At 41.6% G+C, this 19,356-nt stretch overlaps 1 protein-coding gene across 5 annotated transcripts in view; it reads right to left on the bottom strand.

Moving 5' to 3' along the window:
- Positions 1–1,306: 1,306 nt before the first annotated feature.
- LRRC8D (leucine rich repeat containing 8 VRAC subunit D) overlaps positions 1,307–19,356 on the bottom strand; it is a 54,458-nt gene continuing 36,408 nt past the window's right edge. For all 5 annotated transcript variants that reach the window (XM_076340570.1, XM_076340573.1, XM_076340572.1 and 2 more), the window contains one exon: positions 1,307–6,498. In XM_076340570.1, coding sequence (XP_076196685.1) covers positions 3,926–6,496 — 2,571 coding nt within the window. In that variant the 5' untranslated portion in view covers positions 6,497–6,498 and the 3' untranslated portion in view covers positions 1,307–3,925. The remainder of the gene's footprint in view (positions 6,499–19,356) is intronic.

Here is a 19,356-nt window from a genome sequence, read left to right as displayed (position 1 = left end):
TCATTTCTACAGGATTTGTGTTTTTCACAATCATTCATGCATTTTACCTCCATTAAAGAATCCCCAGCTTATAGACAGGAAATTTAAATGTTTTTAATGTCCTTTTCCCCAGGTGAGGAGAAGGTTGTGCCAAAACCAAAGGTAGGTCTCAAGTCACGGGTTTAGCCTCCCTCCTTGCTTTGGACTGAAGGGCAGTGCCGTGCTCCACGTTATCTTCAAGTCCGATTGTTGCACAGGCAATAATCCCATCACACTGGGCGACAGGAGCCCAGGTAAGCTACCCCCAGCCCACTGCCACTGTGCCCTATGGCTCTGCCATCAACACTGGGATGCCTCAGCAAATTCGCGGCTTTTGTTCTCATCTTTAGCACCCTCACGGGTTCACATCCCACAGACCCGACAGAAGCCTCATTTTTCATGTTTACAACGAGCTTCAGGAGAGTTACACTCGTCAGGTTCCTGCCCAGCTCCCTTGTCTTCAGAACAGAGAAGTCTGAAAGCCAAAATCTGCTCCTGCAAGAAATCAGAATGACGGTCAACACCACAGCTGTAGGAGCACCTCATTTGTTTAACTTGACTTTAAGTAAAGGAACCGCAGTCTAGCTCGTTGCCTTCACATAACCGTACACCACTGATTTCTGTGCGCATCCATGGAAACACAATATACAGAACAGCTATTTCTGTAAGACTTTTATTAAAAATACCGTCCACAAAGCGGATGCCCCGTAACCAGACCTGACTTACAGTGTCTAGGCTTCGCCCTTTGCTACCTGAGAGAGCAGCTCAGGACTGCAAAGCCATTTATTTAGCAGCAGAGAGCCTTTCACGGGTGTCAGCACCCTCCCTTACACCAAGAGGCCTGATGCCTGCTCAGGACAGCCATGGCTCTGTTTGCATCACAGGAAGCATCTTCCGAAAGGACAATTTATTGGAAAACTAAAGGATCTTCACAGAAATGCGTTACAGTGGCAGGAGCAAAGAGAATGGGCAATTTCCTACTTCCTCTCATTTGAATCAACACAGTAATTTTTCTTCCGGGGCCATACATATATTCTGCAAAACTCCATTAGCCAAATAAAAACAGTGGCAGGTCATTTAGATTACGTACATGAAAAAAAAGAAAAAACCTATCCTGAAGTACTGTATTCTAGTTAGAAACCATACCTACGGGATTTACTGGGAGCAGCAACTCATACCTCTTCCTTCTTCGGTTATAAGCACCACAGAACAAGTTCAGCATAAAATACTTGAAATCAGATTTTACTACGCAAACACAGTTTTCCCCCATTAAAAAAATAGATTAGAGGAAGATATAAACATCTTATTTATTAAATCAAATAGAAATGCAAAATATATTTCACATGCCTTACATGGAAAAGGGATGAACTTCCAAGACTTTAAAGCAAGACTGTGTCTGTTGACACGCAGGAAATAGGAACATTATAAACAGTCACAGAGAGGAGGAAGGACTGGGGGGAGGTGACATGGGGATGATGGGCAGTTCCTCCCCACTCTGAGAAAGCTCTGCTAAAAACAAGAACGGAGTTTATGCTAAGCAAGCATCACAAGCCTGAAATGAACTTTAACATATAGTTATTTTGGAGGAAGTTGTCTAAAGAAGTACAATTGGCTAATAACTAGTCAAAACAGTGATCTAAATTATGTATACTATACTCATATGAAGTGGACATGGGTTTATTTTTTGAACATCAGTAGGGACAGTAGGAGAATCGGAAACACCAAAAAAAAAAGCTTTTAAAAGCTGGATCAATCCACAGCCACATTCTGTGTGGCTCCACTATTAAAATAAGACAAAAAGATGAAAAATAGAACTATTTTTCTAAATATTTTAATGACTTTGTCATCCTCCAACTCTTCCTCCCTCCTACACACAATTTCTTGGAAGCTGAAATGACACTCAACAGCAAATACAAAGCATACACGAAGAGTATATTCCACAGTTTTCCTAAAGAGTCAATAGTCCAGCAATTTTAAAGTGATCTATGTGCAAAAAATAAACACATGAAAGTTTCTTTAAAAAAAAAAAAAAAATATCCACTGCAGCCTCAACTTCTACTTAAAAAAAAAAATCTGAGGATTAGCACTAAATTTCCCAGTGGAGGACAGATCAGTAACTGCAAGTACTCTGCCAAATCTGTGACTTGGTGTTGCAGAACTGTCAACATCCCAAGTTTACTACCTGCTGGCAAGTGGAAAACAGACTGTATCCCCAAAAGAAGTGGGAAAACCACTGTTCATAAACTGGTCTTCTGATATACATAACCATACGGTGCAGGTATGTATTCAGAGACTGCTACCTACAGCTGAGAACAGTCCTCCCAGCATGACTAACAGTAAATGATTAACAACAAAATGTGCAAGATTCGTAGGAGCAGTATTTGAAATGTTCCTGACTGCTCAATGCCCCTAGGCCTAAACTATCCCCTCGTTAATAGTGGTGTAAGTCAGGGCAGCTCTGGTGAAGTTACAGTAGAAATCGCTGTGCATGAGGATTTCTGTGTGAGAAGAACAGTCCCTTGAACTACAGACTAGTTCAGTCCTGACCGCACTACAATAGGGAATTGTGTTTAAAACCATGAGTAATCGTGTAATCATCTCCCAGCATAGTACTTCTTTTCTGCACACATGGAATGTAAATGGTCAAGATTTACAACTGATGATTTTGCAGATTTAATGGATTGTATTTCTTTAACGGTTCTGGCAATGCAAACTCAGTTAAAAAAACAACACCAAAAAAACAAAACTAAAAAAAAAATCCCACGCTCACTGCTGTCTGCTTTTTTCTTTATTTGATGACTTATCTGGCACACAGTTAGGGTTTTCTAACAGTGCGTAAGTGTTCAAAAACATCAAATTACTTGGAGTGGAGGAGAAGGGTGGTCCTACGGTTAAAGTCCAGGTGTGGAAGAGACACCACAATAGGTGATAAAGCTAAATCACGTTTGGGTAAATCGTAACTCTTATGTCTCTGTCATTAGTCTAGTAAATGGAGCAGACACCCCAGTTCCTAAGCAAGGGCTGTGAAACAAAACAATCACCAACTCATAAAACGCCTTGAGTTTCCCAGATGAAAACTCAGAAGAGGAGCAAAACATGAGCAGTAAAGTCACTTGGTGTTTAATGGCTTTCGAAGTCACCTCGCAAAACAGTTCAAATATCAAAACTATCCCCAACTTGAAAGCCAAGTGGCAGTATTCTCCCTTTTACCACCCACTGCTGCGTGGGACAGAGGAGCATTATGGAAGCTGAGGGGGAGACCAGCTGCGGGAACGTGACCAGTCTTTGCCGGTGTGAAGGAGTAGCACACTGGACCACAGAAGAAATCTCACCCGACAACATGAGGCCTTGAGGATGAAGAATGAAGGCAAACACACTTGGCCTGATGCAAACCACATACCTTAATGCAGGAAAATGGTGGTTCTGGTGCAGTTCAGAGCACAGCCAAACTGGTTCCGTTTGCTGAGGATGGCTAAACACTAACAACACACATCAACATGTGTTTCAAGTGCTGTTAGAACCATACCATATACAACATTTATCCTTGTTTTTCCCCCCATAATGCACTAAAGTAAATCCAGACCTTAAGGAATAACTTGCATAGTAAGAAAAGGTCATCAATTTAATCATTTACTTTAAGCAGGCAAGCAAATTTGTAAACATTCAAAAGCGGCAGCATCCAAGTTACAAACAATTTAAGGAAAAAAAGAGTTGAGATTAAGGTTCTTTATCCTCAAAAATTTTGGGAATAATCTTTTAAAACACTGCAAACATTGAACGCTCGGTTACACCTCTTCTAACTCTGCTAGTAGTCCTGCCTTCCAAGGAATTCTGCTCTCTAAAACTCATGGTCTCACAATTGCCATACTTTTTAGCATTTGCCGTTTGGAAATCATTTCACCTCAGCCTAAATCCCGTTAGCAAAGGGAATGCTTGTGTCTTGATTCAACACCTCTTTAACTTCCGAGGGCAAAGCGTCAAAGAGGTGATCTTCCACCACGAGCCCGCTTTTCCTGAGAAGCTGACACTGCCCCAGCGTGGCTGGCAGACGGTCCAAGCAGTTTCCCTTCAGTTCCAGATGAGTCAGCTGCAACAGTTGACTAACTTTATCTGGGATTGAGGTAATACAGTTTTGTCCCAGACTCAAAGTCCTCAATTTAACACATTTAAACAACTGTTTTGGCAAAATGTCGACTTTGTTTCCTGTGATGTGAAAATGCTGCAGATTTTGAAGCAAACCTATTTCCACTGGAATCAATGCAATTGAGTTGTAGCTTACATCTAAACACCTAAGTTTCTGTAAACTGAACACTGCGGCTGGTAAGGATTCGAGTTTGTTATTGGAGAGATAAAGAGACTCCAAATTCTTTATGTGGGTAATGGAGGAAGGAATGTTGACTATTTTATTGTGCCACAGCTTTAAACAAGTCAATCTTTTTAAGTGCTGGAAACTGATAATTTCTTCAATTGTGCGAATGCTATTTGACTTTAAATCCAGTTCCTGTAAGTTAGAGAGGCTGAAGATGGCGTGGGGAATTCTCTCCAGTTCACAGTTCTGCAGTTCCAACTCCGCAACATTAGTCATTTTCTTAAGGCTATTGAGTACCACAAGCTTAGTGCCGTCATTATGAATGACTAGTTTTGTCAGATGTGGTGCCACATCTGTGATATTGGGGGGAATTTTGGTCAAATTGCTCTTCACGTGGAGAATTTTAAGGTGTCTCAACTCTCTGAGAGATTCAAGCCCTATCATTTTATTGTTTTCAGAGTTCAAGTTGCCTATCAAGTACAATTCACGGAGGTTTTTGAGCAAATACACCCACGCAGGAATTTCTGCAACATCTGTGAATTTCACATGAAGGCATCTCAAGTGGTCCCGGAGGAAGCTGAAGGCAGTCTGCTCGACCTTCGCAGGGCAGTGGCACAGATGAAGCTCCTGAAGATTTGTCATCTGGGAAATTTTCGCTGGGATTTTCGCTTCAGGAATCAGCTCCAGTTTCAACACATCCAGATCCGTCAGATCAAACACTGCATCGGGGACCCCCGACAGCATGAAGAGATGCAACTCTTGCTTGTCCTGGGCATTGCGGGAAACATGTTGCCGCAGCTTTTCAAAAGTCCATTCATGGTTTAAACTAATTTCCCGTAGTTTGTTCTCACTTACCTCTGACAAAAAGACACCAAATCGCTTAGAATACAGCTGGTCGTACTGATCTACCATATGCAAGAGAAATGCAAAATCATTTTTGACATCAGGGATATCACTGAAGCTACTCTCTTCTCTGACCTTTTCAAAGGAATATTCTTTTAAAGGTATTCGGAACAGCCAGAAAAGCGTGTAGAGGCAGATAAAACCATAGACACAAATGAGGGAAATATAGCTGATAAGCAGCTTCTTCAACATGTAAGCCATGTTGTGTGTACATTCAAACTGTGTGTAGCCAATCAGGTGTTCCACTTTCGGGTTGCAGATGTGTTCAAAACTAATGGTGTTGACAAAGTTTGCAGTATAGCAGAGAATAAATATGAACTTGACAGTCTTGATGACAGTCTGGCCAACATAGAGCTTGTAAATCAGATCACTGTCCTCCACGTGAGCCCGGAACTTACGGACTTTCTCAAACAGGGCTTTGGCTTGTTCTCCATCTTTCTTATCTAAAATAGTGACGCTGGGAACCTCGATCATCGGCTTGTCAGCTGAAAATTTGAAGCCAGACTTTGTTATCATGGGAGTGCTGGCACTTGGGCTTCCCTCATCACTGCTAGTGGAAACGTACTTGGGCAGGGACTGGGCACCAGTTAACCTCTGTTTGTTCTCCTCAGAGTCCTCACATGCCGTTTCAGACAATGCTTTTGTAGTCCAAGGGGACTCAAAGCACTTCCCTAATATAGACACAAAATGCTCAATTTTTGAGCAAGTCTTGGGATACTTGAACCAAAAATTGCTGCTGACTATTAAAATGATAGTATGGATGAGAACAAGATAGGGAAAATACTTTGAATACCAAGGAAGAGCCAAATGATAGCACATCTGGTTAATAAATACGTATTGCTGAAAATCCAAATTTGTTTTACGGCCTGAAGAATCTTTCTGCTCCTTCTTCAGCTCCTGGCCTGATTCAGTGGGTTGATACTGAGAAGAGGTAGCTCTGCTCAGAGGTACGTCAGGTGTTACAGTAGGGGCACTTCCGAAGGAAACCGTTCTCATTGATGCTTCTTCTCCTTGACCAGTGGTTGTTTCAACAGTGGTAAAGTCAGCCTTCCCTGACGTGCCGGGTTGTGCTTTTGAATTTACAGTAGACTGCAAAACTGGCAAGCAGACCACCTGGTCTTTGGTCAGCTGCATGGTTCCAGCAAAAATGGCAACCATTAACATAACAACAGCTAGATAATCCATAAATACATCCCACCATGGTTTCAAGATACGATAAGTTGGCTGGATGTCATTGAGCGATGCAACTTCTGCAAGGGTAAACATTCCTACAAGAGAACAAAGACAAAAATCAGTATTGTTGACTGGTGGGCAGGTTATTTTACCATTTAATAACAATCACACCACGACATACAGATCCTCAGAAGGTTCCAGTTTTCATTAGGTTTTGTTGCCTGTCACACATTGTCCATCATTCCACTCAACACTCTTTTCTCAAAGGATATGTACTGAAATGATGCATTACTTTAGCACCAAAGCAGAAATCTTCTCACTTCAGGCCAGATGATATTTACGTATCTTTGCCACTTCACAGAACAAGCACCAAAGGACTGCCCTGTGCAACTGAAATATCTGAAAGGTAAAGTGCTGCAGCTGATATGTATTAATAACATGAATAGCAACAATTGATTACATTGCACAAAATGTGATCCTGTAAAAATGACTGCTTGAGCCTGAACACGTGAAATCCAGCACTAACGTTATTTTGTAGTACCTTGCATTTAAACAAAATAGCATTTGTTAAATGCTTTGCACCTTGCTCATGACTTGCACAGCACATTTTAGGTCTCTTGCTACATTATGAGCAAGGTCTTTCATTTCTTTCCATCTAACACAGTAACAGTCAATGTCTCCCAGTCCTTGCTATTGAGCATCCACATTGCTTACCAGATTGATTGGCTCCTTTCCCTTAAGTACCGCTGCACAAGTGAAAGTCTTGCAGTTACTACGTGAATATTTGGCACAATTTTTTTAACGTGTTTGGATGTTTTACAGTGAGAAACAGTTACCACGTATTCATTGGACCAAATGGTACTGTGTAAGTTTTTTTCCCCAATTAATGAAGAAATCCTTCCTCAGAAAAACCCAACCCAGCTAACCAAGAAAAAAACCCCACAACTCTTTCTTAACATAACAGGGGAAATATTTTTTTCAGATTATCATCACAGCCTGGTGTTTACAGGAAGCTGGTTAGCCCAGGTAGCACAAGAGCAGGCTGCAAGGCTTTCACTTTAAATTAAACATATGCACTGTGAGACAAAGTGGCAAACTGAACATGTGAGAATCCAAACCTCTTCGCAGCTTTAAATAGCTTGCTTTGTTTTTTGTTTTGACAAAAATCGAGAGGACTCAACTTATCAGCTTTTTAAAAAATAAGCTTCCTGTGCAAGCAGGATGTGGTAAAATCATCATTTTAACTGCTGAACTTCTGACCCAAATTTGCCATTTCTAAAGTAAAATATGCAGCTTGTGTGCACACATGGAGTGGGGAAGGAGACAGGATGTACATTATCGCACAGAGTCTAGCTCCCTTCGGTCGGGAGAAGAACAGCTTAGCAGAGCACAAGGAGATCAAAGCAGGCAATATAAAGATGCGTCAGATTTATTATTTTTAACTTGCGGCATACCAATTCGTACAGACCTGCACCTTACAAACCCTAAAGGCCAGCGTCACAGGCAATGAATGTACAACATGATCGTTTGATTATTTCTAGCCTACATTTCTCTGAAGATAAGACATTTCTATACGCAGAACTCAAATATCAGCTACTGCCTATATGGTCAAAGGCATGCATTAGCCCCTCTCCTTCCCCGCACCAGCGCAAGCAGCTCCCATGATCTCGGTCTGCAGGAAAGGCCGGCGGTCGCCGTTACAGAGCCCGGCACGGAGCTCACGATGAAAGCATCTCCTCCACCACAGGGAAGGATCCAGCCCCTGGCCTCCCAGGCTCTCCTCCAAGGAGCTTTTACCAGCTTTGCATACCTAGCCTGGGATTTGGTGAAGGCAGCCAAAGAGGAGAGGGTTTCATCTCACTGCAGCACTCATCTCAGTTGGTGCTCTTGGCACAATTGCCAAAATGTAAAAGTTAAGGCTCAGTTCCTCAGGGACTGGGCAGAAGGAACTTCCAGCTCTCTCTTTCTTTATTTTCCAGTGGGCAAATGAATGTCAAATACTCCCCCCTCACCAGTAACACACGCTGTCGGGGTCTTATGGTTCTCCCAGCTCCCCAAGAGCCTCCTCCCAGCAGCACGGTTCCCGAGCCTTTCCCCACGCACCTCCCTGGGGCTGTAGTTGCTATAGGAAGTGCTGAAGGACACGGAGCAGTAACACACCCCGCAGCTAGCAAAGCCCCACAGTGCTTCACCTGAAGTTAGCAACAAACTCCCATTTTCTTTTATGTCTCCCGGTGCTTACCTAGACCGAGTCACAGCATGACTGCTTGCCCTAGAATTGCTACCGTTGACATTTAAATAACAACCATGTGCAAAAGAATAGCGTTAGTCATTTCTACTAACGTGAACAGATAGATGTAAAAAGGACCCTCCTTACTCCTAAGGCACAACTGCCCGCTGCCCAGGACAGGAGAAATAAAACAGCACCAGAGGTGGTTTTTTTTCCCTGCATGGATTTTTTTTTTTCTTTCTTTCTTTCTTCTTTTTTGGGAGCTGTTTGGAAGGGATGCTCTCGCGGATCTCCAGGCTGGTTTTCACTGTGGTCTCACCCACCTTGGCAGCCACAAGAACGTCTCGTCCACTAGGTTACTAGTGCAATAGCTGAACAGAAGAGCGCAGAGCCAAACGCTTAGCAAGGACAAGTCATGCATACGTACTACAGCCGTGCCTCTGCACACACAGCTATGCAGTGTGCAGGGAGAAGGAGGCAAGCAGGATGGGAAGGAGGAATGAGATGACGGCTGTAACAAACACGGGTAGCTGCTACTGCTTGTTCCTCGGGGGCTAGCCTTTCCCTCAACTTTGCACTAGCTAATTACATGGGAAGTTACTTCATTGCGGTTTGGGGCACAACCTGCAGAATTCCTTTCACAGAATGGAGTTGATTTTTTTGCTTCTGCCATGAGAACACGTGGATAAAGCACCGAAACCCAAGCGCTGCAGACGTGGCTGCTCTAAGCAACTGAAATAGTGGAAAAGAAATGAGAGAGCACAAAGTGGTTCCAGCTGGAGACTTAGAAAGAACAATAAAAAAAGCTAAAGCTAAAAATCACCTCTACCAGACCTCTGTCTCGCACACACACAACATGATTTCAAAAAAGGTTAGGAGACACAACAGAGCCCGTGTAATCCTCTTTGTGAGGCTGTAAGCAGTGTGGTGTAACAGGAGCTTTACACCGAGAAGTACCACATTCAATGCTCTGAACATGTCTTTTCTTTCAAGTTACTGATACTCACAGAAGAGCTGCTGTTTTGGCAGAGATTAGCAGTTACAAACCACAAAAAACCCCTCTGTGGCATTACTGACTAACACTGTGTCTCATGACAGAGAGACAGACCTTTTTCTAGCTAGCAAAAATCAATTCCAGGAGCTGAAAACAGGTTTCTGTCCTCACATGTCTGAAATATTTAGATGCTCTGAGTCTTAAAAACCAAAGTGAAAAACTATAAACCTACGCATAGTATAAGACACATTCTGAGTGACAGGCTGCAAATAAATTTGATATTTTCTCTCTTAAATCCATCATTACATGTATTGGTGTTTGATTTTACTAAACTAATAACCAGAGAAGTTAACTTTTATTTTTGCAGATGCTTAGAAATCAAACTATTAAGAGGTACTCAGAACAACAGGTCTCTACAGTATTGTAATGGTTTTGGGTTTTCTTTATTCCACGTTTAAATTTAAACTATTTAGAGCTTTTAAAACCTGCTTTTAAAGCCTACTGTCCAAAATATTCCTTGGAGTAGGCAGATAGTATTTTCATCGCTAATTTTCACCTCCTTTTAAGGGTGCCAGATTGGGGTTGGGGTTTCATGATAAGCTGCACTGATGACATGGCAGTAAGGAAAAGGAAAAAAAGAAAAAAGGAAAAAAAAGGGAAAGAAAGTCTGTGTCTGTGTCTGGCAGGCAGAGCCTACAACTCCCTGCCGTAGGCAGTCTCCCCTCAAGACCAGTGCACGCTCTATTCACAACCCCAATGCAAAAAAAGGCTGTAAGCACGTAGCTCAAACTGAAGAAACAAAGTACTATGCAGCTGAAAAGCCAAAATGTCTGATTTCTCATGGTGAAAACATGCATTTCTTTCAGCCCTTTTCAGGGCTTGCAAGGCACCGAATGGACCTTGAGGCTCAGCAGAACATAGGGTTTTGACACACCGAGATCTAGACCCAAACTAGGAAACTATGGTTCTTGAAGAGAAATAATTTTTAATTCCCAATGTGGAATTTCAGGACACAATCTCCTTTTTAAAATAGCATATTTTAGTTTGGTTTTAATAAGCACAGATTTTAATTCAAGCCTATTGCAGTATGATCTTTAGGGCTGCACAGCTACACAAAATAAGGAAGACCTTTAATTTTAGCAAATAATCCTTTTTCCTCCGAAACCCTTTGTCTCCAGTTCTGCAACTTGGATGATGCTCTAGGATAACATTAACCTCTCCGAGCTCCATCCGTTACCTCCAGCCATCTACTGGGTGCATTCTCTCTCCGGGGGGGGGGGGGGGGGGGGGGAAGAACAACAACAACTTTACCCCAAACACATGCAACTATTCTAAGCACAACTGTTTCTTGCTGCCTTCTAAGATTTTAGGTGAGAAAACATAAAGTTCTGAAAACAGCATAGTACTACCTCCCTTTTCATTGCTAACGTGATACAGAGCTCTAGAACTAAACACACTCGGTTTATTTTGCAGTTTTGCAGAAAACAGAATATAAAAAGAAAAAAATTGACAACGACAATACAATTGTTCTAAGTTACAGGCCCACATTAAATCAGCAAGGGTAACAACTAATTTCATAAATCTTACTTCTTACCCAATTATAATCCTTTCATTAGTCTTTAAAGAAAAGTTGTAATAGAAAGAGCTCAGAATGTGATTAACCTGCTGAATTTTTCTGACATATTTCAGACTATAAATGCTGAAATACGAAGGGGACATATTGGGGTTATTTCCTAAGAATCTGTTCTAGCTTAAATACAGAAGTTAGAGGAAAAGGAAGCAGCAGATTGGTATGTCACTAATGTTTATTTACATCCTACTTCTTCCTGTACTTACTGATAAAAATTTCATCTGTCTGCCCCTGTAATTCACTGGCCCTCCTGTTTTAAAAGCATATTTAAAGTTAAAGCAAATTCAAAGTTAGAACAAACAAATAAAAACAGAATTGCAGCACATGAACCTTTCATTTTACTTTCAGGTTCCCAAGACTCCAAACAAGCCCACTTTGTTTCAGGAAACAAAAAGATTCTTGAATTAGCCTCGTCACCGCAACTGGTCAAGAATTTCCTAAAAAAACCCACATTTCTAGTTGAAAAGAAAAAGTGCTACCATGAACAAAATTGTTTTCTCCCTTCCCACAGGAAATTAAGAAGTTTTCCCATAACTAAAAGGCTTTGCTAGCTTGCTTTTGATCAAGTGACCATAGGTTTAAATTTATTTCCGCTATATATTTTACTCTCTCTTTCCACCAATCATTTCTACTTCCTTTGTTTTTCTGCTTCTGCAACATCCTACCAAGGCAGGCAATTAGACCTTAATGTGATAAGAATGGATTATGAGATTCCTCTTAGCCAGGATGCTGCAAATGTCAATTGTTCCACAGACAATCTGCAAAGATCAAAAAGATGGCACCATCCTTTTTTTTTTTCTTCCCCACAGAACCATGTGTAAGGAGCCCCAGAGCCCTTGTAAAATAATGCATAAAGACATTCAGAAAAGAGCCTATGAATGAATTTGTGCATTCTGAGCATACAGGCATGTTCATTGCCTGCATTGGTTATTCAGTTTCCGAGATTAAGAGAAGTTTAAAACAAACTGAAGGAGTTTTAACCAAAACACCAGTAGACTTTGGGATCTAGCAATAGAGGGAAATTGTCCCTGCTACTGTAGCTGGGAATATTACAACTATTCCTATCCTAGCCCGGTTTGCAGCTCGTAGTATGTTGGCTGAGGCACTGCCCCTGGATAGCTGTAGAGAAGCAGCAGCCCATTTGAAAAAGAGGAGTTAACTCTCTGCTGCTTTATTCCGCAGGGGATTATTGTGCTTTGCTCTACCTGACCCAACTCAAGTTACAAAACCAGTTTTAGGTACAACTGTGACTACAGCTTCTTTTCTCAAGCATCCTGCAAATCAAACCCCCAAGTTCAGCTAAGCATGGATTTGCACGTTGAGTGTCCCTATTGCCTGAAAAGCCCAGGCAACATTCCACAATAAAATACAACATAGATATTTTTAAGTAGGTATTTTAATAGTGTTTCTCTGCTATATGAAATGTTTTGCTACTTCTTCAGCGACGGGAAGTATTGCAGAATATTAACCAACACCAGAAATCAAGGACTACAGCGCGGCTTACGGTATCAGATACTTCCTGATTAGTGCTTTTGTCTCAGGAAGATCAGAAACGGATTTAACATAAGAAACCTGCATGGAAAAAGATTTCCATTTTTTTTTCCACCAAATTAGAATGACAAGAATTCCCACTCACTATTTCTTCCCTAAACATCTGACAGCGACCAAATCTACCAGTTACAGATCAATCTGCAAGATCTGGGTTGGTTTGTTTTTGTTTGGCTACCCCTTGACTGAGCAAATCATTATTTGTTTGGCCTATTTGATATTCCAGGCTAAGCAAATTTCTATGGGATGGGATATTTTCTGTATGATTTGACTTTCTTAAAATTAATTGCATGTCACCCTGAAGGTAGTATTTTAGAGATGGTGTACCACAAGATGCTCTGTGGGCGTAATGGATGATAACTGAATAAGGAGAAAGCAACGAACACAAAGCTGAAAGGAGATTTCCTGTAGAGAAAAACATTCCAACTAAGGAACAAGAGTTCCTCAATAGCTTTTAATTATAACTAAACTCATTATATAAATATATACGGAAAAATATGATGCTGTTATTTGGTAATATACTTGCATGATTAAGGAGGATTAATTAGCACCACTCATACACTCATTATTTCAGAAACAAAAAAAAACCTAACAAAAACCCCCACAACTAACCCATCTCCCAGGTTCCCCCATCCCACTGCCCAAATTGTACAGCTATAATTTTGGACTTTCCCTTGAAGGAAATATATAGTCTCTAATATAGACTGTAAATAAATTCACCAACTAAGGAATCATCATCTTTATGAACAACATTAACCTGACTGACAGTAATTCGGTAAACGAAAAATTATCAAAATCTAATTTCTCTCAGACTGCATACAGAAATATTAGGCTTCAGTAAGTTGGAGACAAAAATAAGATTCTTGCTTTATATAATCAATGTCAAATTAGTACCCATTTACAAAAATTAAATCTATAAAAAACTTTTTTCTTTTTTTAAATCTTCAAAAATTCTGCCCTTCAAAGCTGGGCTTTTTCAGGTTGTATAACACTCTAACCTACTTTTGGATCCTGCTATTAAAGTGTTTACACTGAATCTTCCTTGTTTACCAGCTCTTTGAAGGTCTAGTGCTATACACCACTCCTACACAGATGGTTTTGTAATCAATGTGATATTTAAAAAGCAGTATTAGCAGCCATAATTTCCCTAACAATAAACTCTCAAATCATACCTCATTCTTGCCTTGCTGTAAATGACCCGAGAGGTCTGTTTAAGGATGACTGTCAAAACAGGAGCCCAATGTTGTACTTCTGACCAGCTCCCCAAAGCACCCAAAGCTTATTAACGCAATTAACCCTGCGTTTGCCGCATGCAAGTTCTGTGTCCACAGAGCGCAGAAAATGAGCAACTGCCCACTTTGCCTACTGCAGTACCCCTGAGCCATGCTCTTACGAGAGGGCTGCTTTGACCAAAAGCACAAGCTTCAGTTTTTATCCACATTTATCCCCAGGCTTTAGAGTGCAGTGCAGGCACTCAGTATCTTTCAGAATACGACTTGCCAGTTTTTGACCTTGAACAGCTCGGAGAGATCCTAAGCTGAATGTTCAGCAACACTGCTCTGTCCCCACTTCGCGCAGGTTAGTAGCACCTGAGACCATAAAGGGCGTGAGAGAAGAGATAGGAGAAAGAAACAAGAGTGGAGAGGAGAGTGGTCCTTGAGCATCCCTCTGCGTGGGTCTCTCTAGCTGGTGAAGAGCTCAGTATTATAACTATACGTGTTACAGTTCAAGTCAGTTAACCACGTGATTTTACAGTTATAAAACAAACCACCTAGCAAGGCAACATGCAAGAAACCAAGAGAGATGACTAATGAGGCTAGACCCCAGCAGGGGTAAATATGGAAGTTATGCTCTTCATATCTGTAAGTAACAGTCCATGAATGCAGAGGCATTTGACAGGCAATTTCTTTCAGGAAGAACATGAATCTTGCACAGCACAACTGCGTGAACAGAAATCCTACAGCAGAGTAACAAGGACCTTGCGGATGAAGGCAAAGACATGCCTCGGTGTACCCTGGCACATGCACTCCAAACCTTACATTGCTGTTACAGCCGCCATTATTTACACAATACTGATTCACCCTTCTTTTATCCGAGGCAGCACATCACCAGTGATCAAAGAAGCAACGCTAAGGCTGAGCGATCAGGTTTCCAGCAGCATTTTCTGTTTTACCTAGCCAGGCTACAGCAAAAACAGCGAGCGGACACTTTGTATCTCATTTCACAGAATTCCTAAAACATACCCAAACTGGTAATCTTGAAAAGACAGCCTAACTTGGGTGTGCAAGACCCCCAGTTTAACACTAAGTGCTTTTACTCAAGTACAGACACAACTGAAAGTTACTGCCATTGATTTAACCTGTGCTGACATGGACGTACAATGCAATTAAAAGTTACACCATCCAATAAACTCTAACAGTTGCTTGCGCTCAAGTGTTAAACATTTAATCCCTTTGCCATTTCAAAATCTGCTGTTCCCCTATCTTTTAGCCAGTGATGTTTCTGCAGTGTTTTCACGACCGCTATCAGAAGCACAGGAACACACAGTAAACATCTGGCGCTTCTACTGACCAGAGCACTTTGGGAATTTATCAAGATGCAAAAGCAAGCTGCACCAAAATAAAAGCACATCTGGTAACTCTAGTCCCTAGAGGCTGCTTTTTATTACTAAAAAAACCCCAGCGATACAATTTTTTAAAAAGTAATTAAAAGGATTGGAAGAGAAAAAGGAAAAAAATAACAATTATATTTCCTTTTTAGTTTAGAAATCTGAAAAACAGAACAGTTAAAAATGGTTTAGACCCTGAGATGTTATTTAAATTTGCTTTCACGTAAATAAGTCCACATGGCTACAAAGTTTGTTATATGAAATAGCTTGATCTCAGGTAGAGATGGCACTGAGCGACTCATGCAATTCTTCTGAAAAATACTCCTTTCTGATCCACAGCCACACACGCTGCCAGTCTCTGTCTCGTCTTGTTCTGGATTCACTTGAAACTGGGGCAACTTCAAAAGCGGTAAGAAATTGAACTTGGCATAGAGCAGCTAGTTTGGTGATTTTAAGCCACAGAATGTAAAGATACAAATCTTATTACAGGATATATTAGTACCTTTAACTACACACCCTAAACATACCTGAAGAATAGGAAGGAGTGCCTACCAAAGAAAAAGAAATGTGTCGCTTATACTCACGTTGCTGTAGGTTTTAATAGCCCCTCTTAAGGGCAAAATGACCTCTCCACCCTAACTCATGGTACTGAAGTCTAGATTTACTTAATTTCTAAACCGTATTCCCATCAGAATGGAAGCAGGTTTACTGAGTAACTAAAGTAAGTTATTCTCAATGAATACTTTCCTTCTTTTTATTTTTAATGGACATGTCAGCGACCTTGCACTGGAACATTTACAGCATCCTCACAGAGATCTAGAGCCAAGAGCAGACAAAAAGTTCCTTTAACTAAAGAACAGGCTCCATTGTTCCCTACCTGAGCTGGTTCATCTCTTCAGACAGAACAGCAAACACAGTGACTCTCACTGGGTTACACATTAAACAGAAGTTTCATATACAAGATTTGCACATGTATAAGCTGCTGTATTTTCAAGTACCTGCAGTGACGCTTCTGTTATATCCATTAGCTAAAAGTGATCTAGGAAAGGTCACACTTAAATTAGAAAACTAAAACAACAAAAGCAAATTAAACACAGACACAAAAAACCCACCAAAAAGCACCCAGCGACACAAGAAGCTACATGTAAACACCAGCCTCCTACTCCCACATCAGAGTTCCTCTACTTCTGCCAAGATCTTTTCTGTGGCAAGAGCAGTAGGAAGGTGCATCAAGTGCAGCTGAGAATCAGGATATGAAAAAGCACACTTTAATTCCACCTTTCCTTTTACCCACTATGCCAACATAGAGCTGCCTTGATAAAAACAAAGGCAAGTCTACAGCTCAATAAATAGGCTGCACCCTCAGTTTTCAAATACACAGCCTCTCCAGCTCTTTATGGGACAATAGTCAAACTATGTTCCTACTTAAATGTCACGCAGCTTCTTTTCTCCCCAGGGAGAAGGGGAGACTTCCTCACTCAAGCCAAGGACTAGCTGTAAAGCCATGTCACAGACACTACTCGAGGTAACTGATAAGCAGCCTCCGACACCCCTCCCACCACCCTGTTTCCCCCCACCCCGGGTAGACACCGCACAACAGATAGCCTGCTCCCAACCCTACCTGCTCTTTATCAAGCAAAGAGATCTTCTATGCTTTGGACATCCTGCCAGATGGGTAACAACGGTGGCTTCTCACATAAAACTGATCAACAGATGAAGGATGACTTATTAATGTTACCGCATTCCTGCCAAGCTTCCAATAGCTGAATCTCCAGTGGTTTCACGCCAGGAAAAATGCCTGCAGCTGAAGCATTTATCCTCAAAGGGATTTACTGAAGTTTACTATATTTCTTTTTCCTCTCCCAAACTTAAGCTGCTTTCTGTAAGCGGCAAGCTATTTACTTAGTCCATCTAGTCCCATAATTGTTTGGTTCAGGGTGTGTACTTCAATCTCAGTACTTAAGCATAAAAGGGAATTACGCTACAACACGTATTTTGGAGGCTGTTGTTTTGAAATTTTGCTGATGAGTTCAGATCACCTCCTTCCTTTTTATGCTGTATTTTCTCAAAACCCCATTCAAAATGTTGCCTTAAGAATATCAAGAATGTTCCAAAAGACTTACTTTCTTCCCCGAGACGGCAGCATTCCTGCTCTAACAAGCTTCCAGCTCTGCAAAAAGGTTCAGTGAGGCTCAGTTGCGTTGCTTGCTGCCATTCATCAGCACCAACAGATCCATACAGCCTCCAATTTAAATATTTACTATTGCTAAATTTATATTATGATTTGACCCAAATGCTCCAGCTGGAATTGTAACCTCTGCACTGAGGGCTCTCCAGCAGGGAGCGGGCAGACAACCCTTGCCCCCGAAGGCTTACAATCTAAAAGTGATTATTTGTTAGGGAATGACAAGCACGTTTGTGGCCGTAAAATCCAAAGCAAAAAAACAAAACCCATCAGGCTTCCAGAAAAAGATAGAAAAAGTGGGATAGCAGTGTGATTAAAAGTGTAATCAAACTTAACATTTTAATGCACTGCTATCTTTGAAAAGGCTTAACATTATGTCCAGATAAATCAATTTACAGTTGCAGCATCCCTATATACTTAGCCATACTCCTTCCCACTGGTTTGAGGATGATGCTATCTCAAAAATAAGGCACTAAACATAACAGCGCTTGAAACCTACCTTTCCAGTAAAATAGACAGAGGTTTCCATTCCAGTCAGATCTGTTTTAAAACAGACAATGAAGCTTTCCAAGTATGTACTTCAGTTCAACTCAAATAAACAAAATAAAAATACAGAAAGGAGACATTTTATTCAATCTCATCTACAGACAGATGCTACTCCTGCTCCAGCACTTACCACCTTGCCGTGATTACTACAGCCTTCCCCACGCACTCACAATAATGTTTTTGGCAGCCACCTTCACAGACATGCGGTCATGTACCATGTCGCTGTCTGTCTGACTTTTACAGCCAACGTGCTATCTGCTTGGATGGCCAAATGGGGAAATCGGTCCAGAGGCAGCTTTTCTTATTCTGCAGGCAGCTTTCCCCTTACCCCAGGTGCTCGCCACTGGAACTTGTTTCGGCAAGTTCCTCATCACTTAAAGCAGCACAATAGCCGCTCCCCAGCTGCTACAGAAATAAAAGGAGAGTTGCCCTCTAACTGGAGGAAAACAAAACAGTCAGGTTTTGTTATTGCTATTGGTTCAATACACAGCCAAACCAGGTAATTTTCACATCCTCCAGCAGGCGCCAGTCAGGTCCCCAGGAGGATCTGTGCAAGCACAGATAACCAGCAAGGCAAGTTCAGGACACAGCACTAGCACCATAGTGACCTGGGAGAAGAAGGGTCCTTTCCTTCTAAATCATCTTCTAGCCCTCCCACCAGCATGCCAAGATTTCAAAAAATAGGGGAAACGGAACGTCTGAGCTTGTGCAAGTATATCACCAATGATTTCAGAGTCCTGGCTCTCATTGTGCCTTCCACCAAGCATAATGCAAGGCTTTCAGAAAGAGGTGCAATCCAGCCCCCCTTGCTGCCCTGGTGTCCTGTGCAGAACAAGGTGGAGACTCAGGACTTGTCCTAAGGCAAATTGTTCTTTAACATCATTTCCAGCAGTATTTCTATAGGCACGTGTGATGGACAGGGCATCACCTACTCACATATATGAAGCAGGAATGACGGAGCAAATGGTGCTTTTATCTTGTAACAGCGCCAGAAAACACCAGTTCCAGTGCAGTGGTGGTGGTGCGAGACAGGACAACTACAGCGTTCTGCTCCCACAGGTGGCACCACCCTACGGGCCTGCAAACACCCTTCTCTTGGAACAGGCTAACCTAGAGGCAACCTGCAACTATCAGGAGACAGCAGGGATTACTTGAGCTCTTGGTTTGCATTTCAAATTGTTGACTCAACACAAAACAAAACCACAAAATGGC

The sequence above is a fragment of the Aptenodytes patagonicus genome, chromosome 5 (genome assembly GCF_965638725.1).
Source record: "Aptenodytes patagonicus chromosome 5, bAptPat1.pri.cur, whole genome shotgun sequence".
In the NCBI taxonomy this organism is placed as follows: Eukaryota; Metazoa; Chordata; class Aves; order Sphenisciformes; family Spheniscidae; genus Aptenodytes; species Aptenodytes patagonicus.
This window is presented reverse-complemented; position numbering and strand designations above follow the sequence as displayed.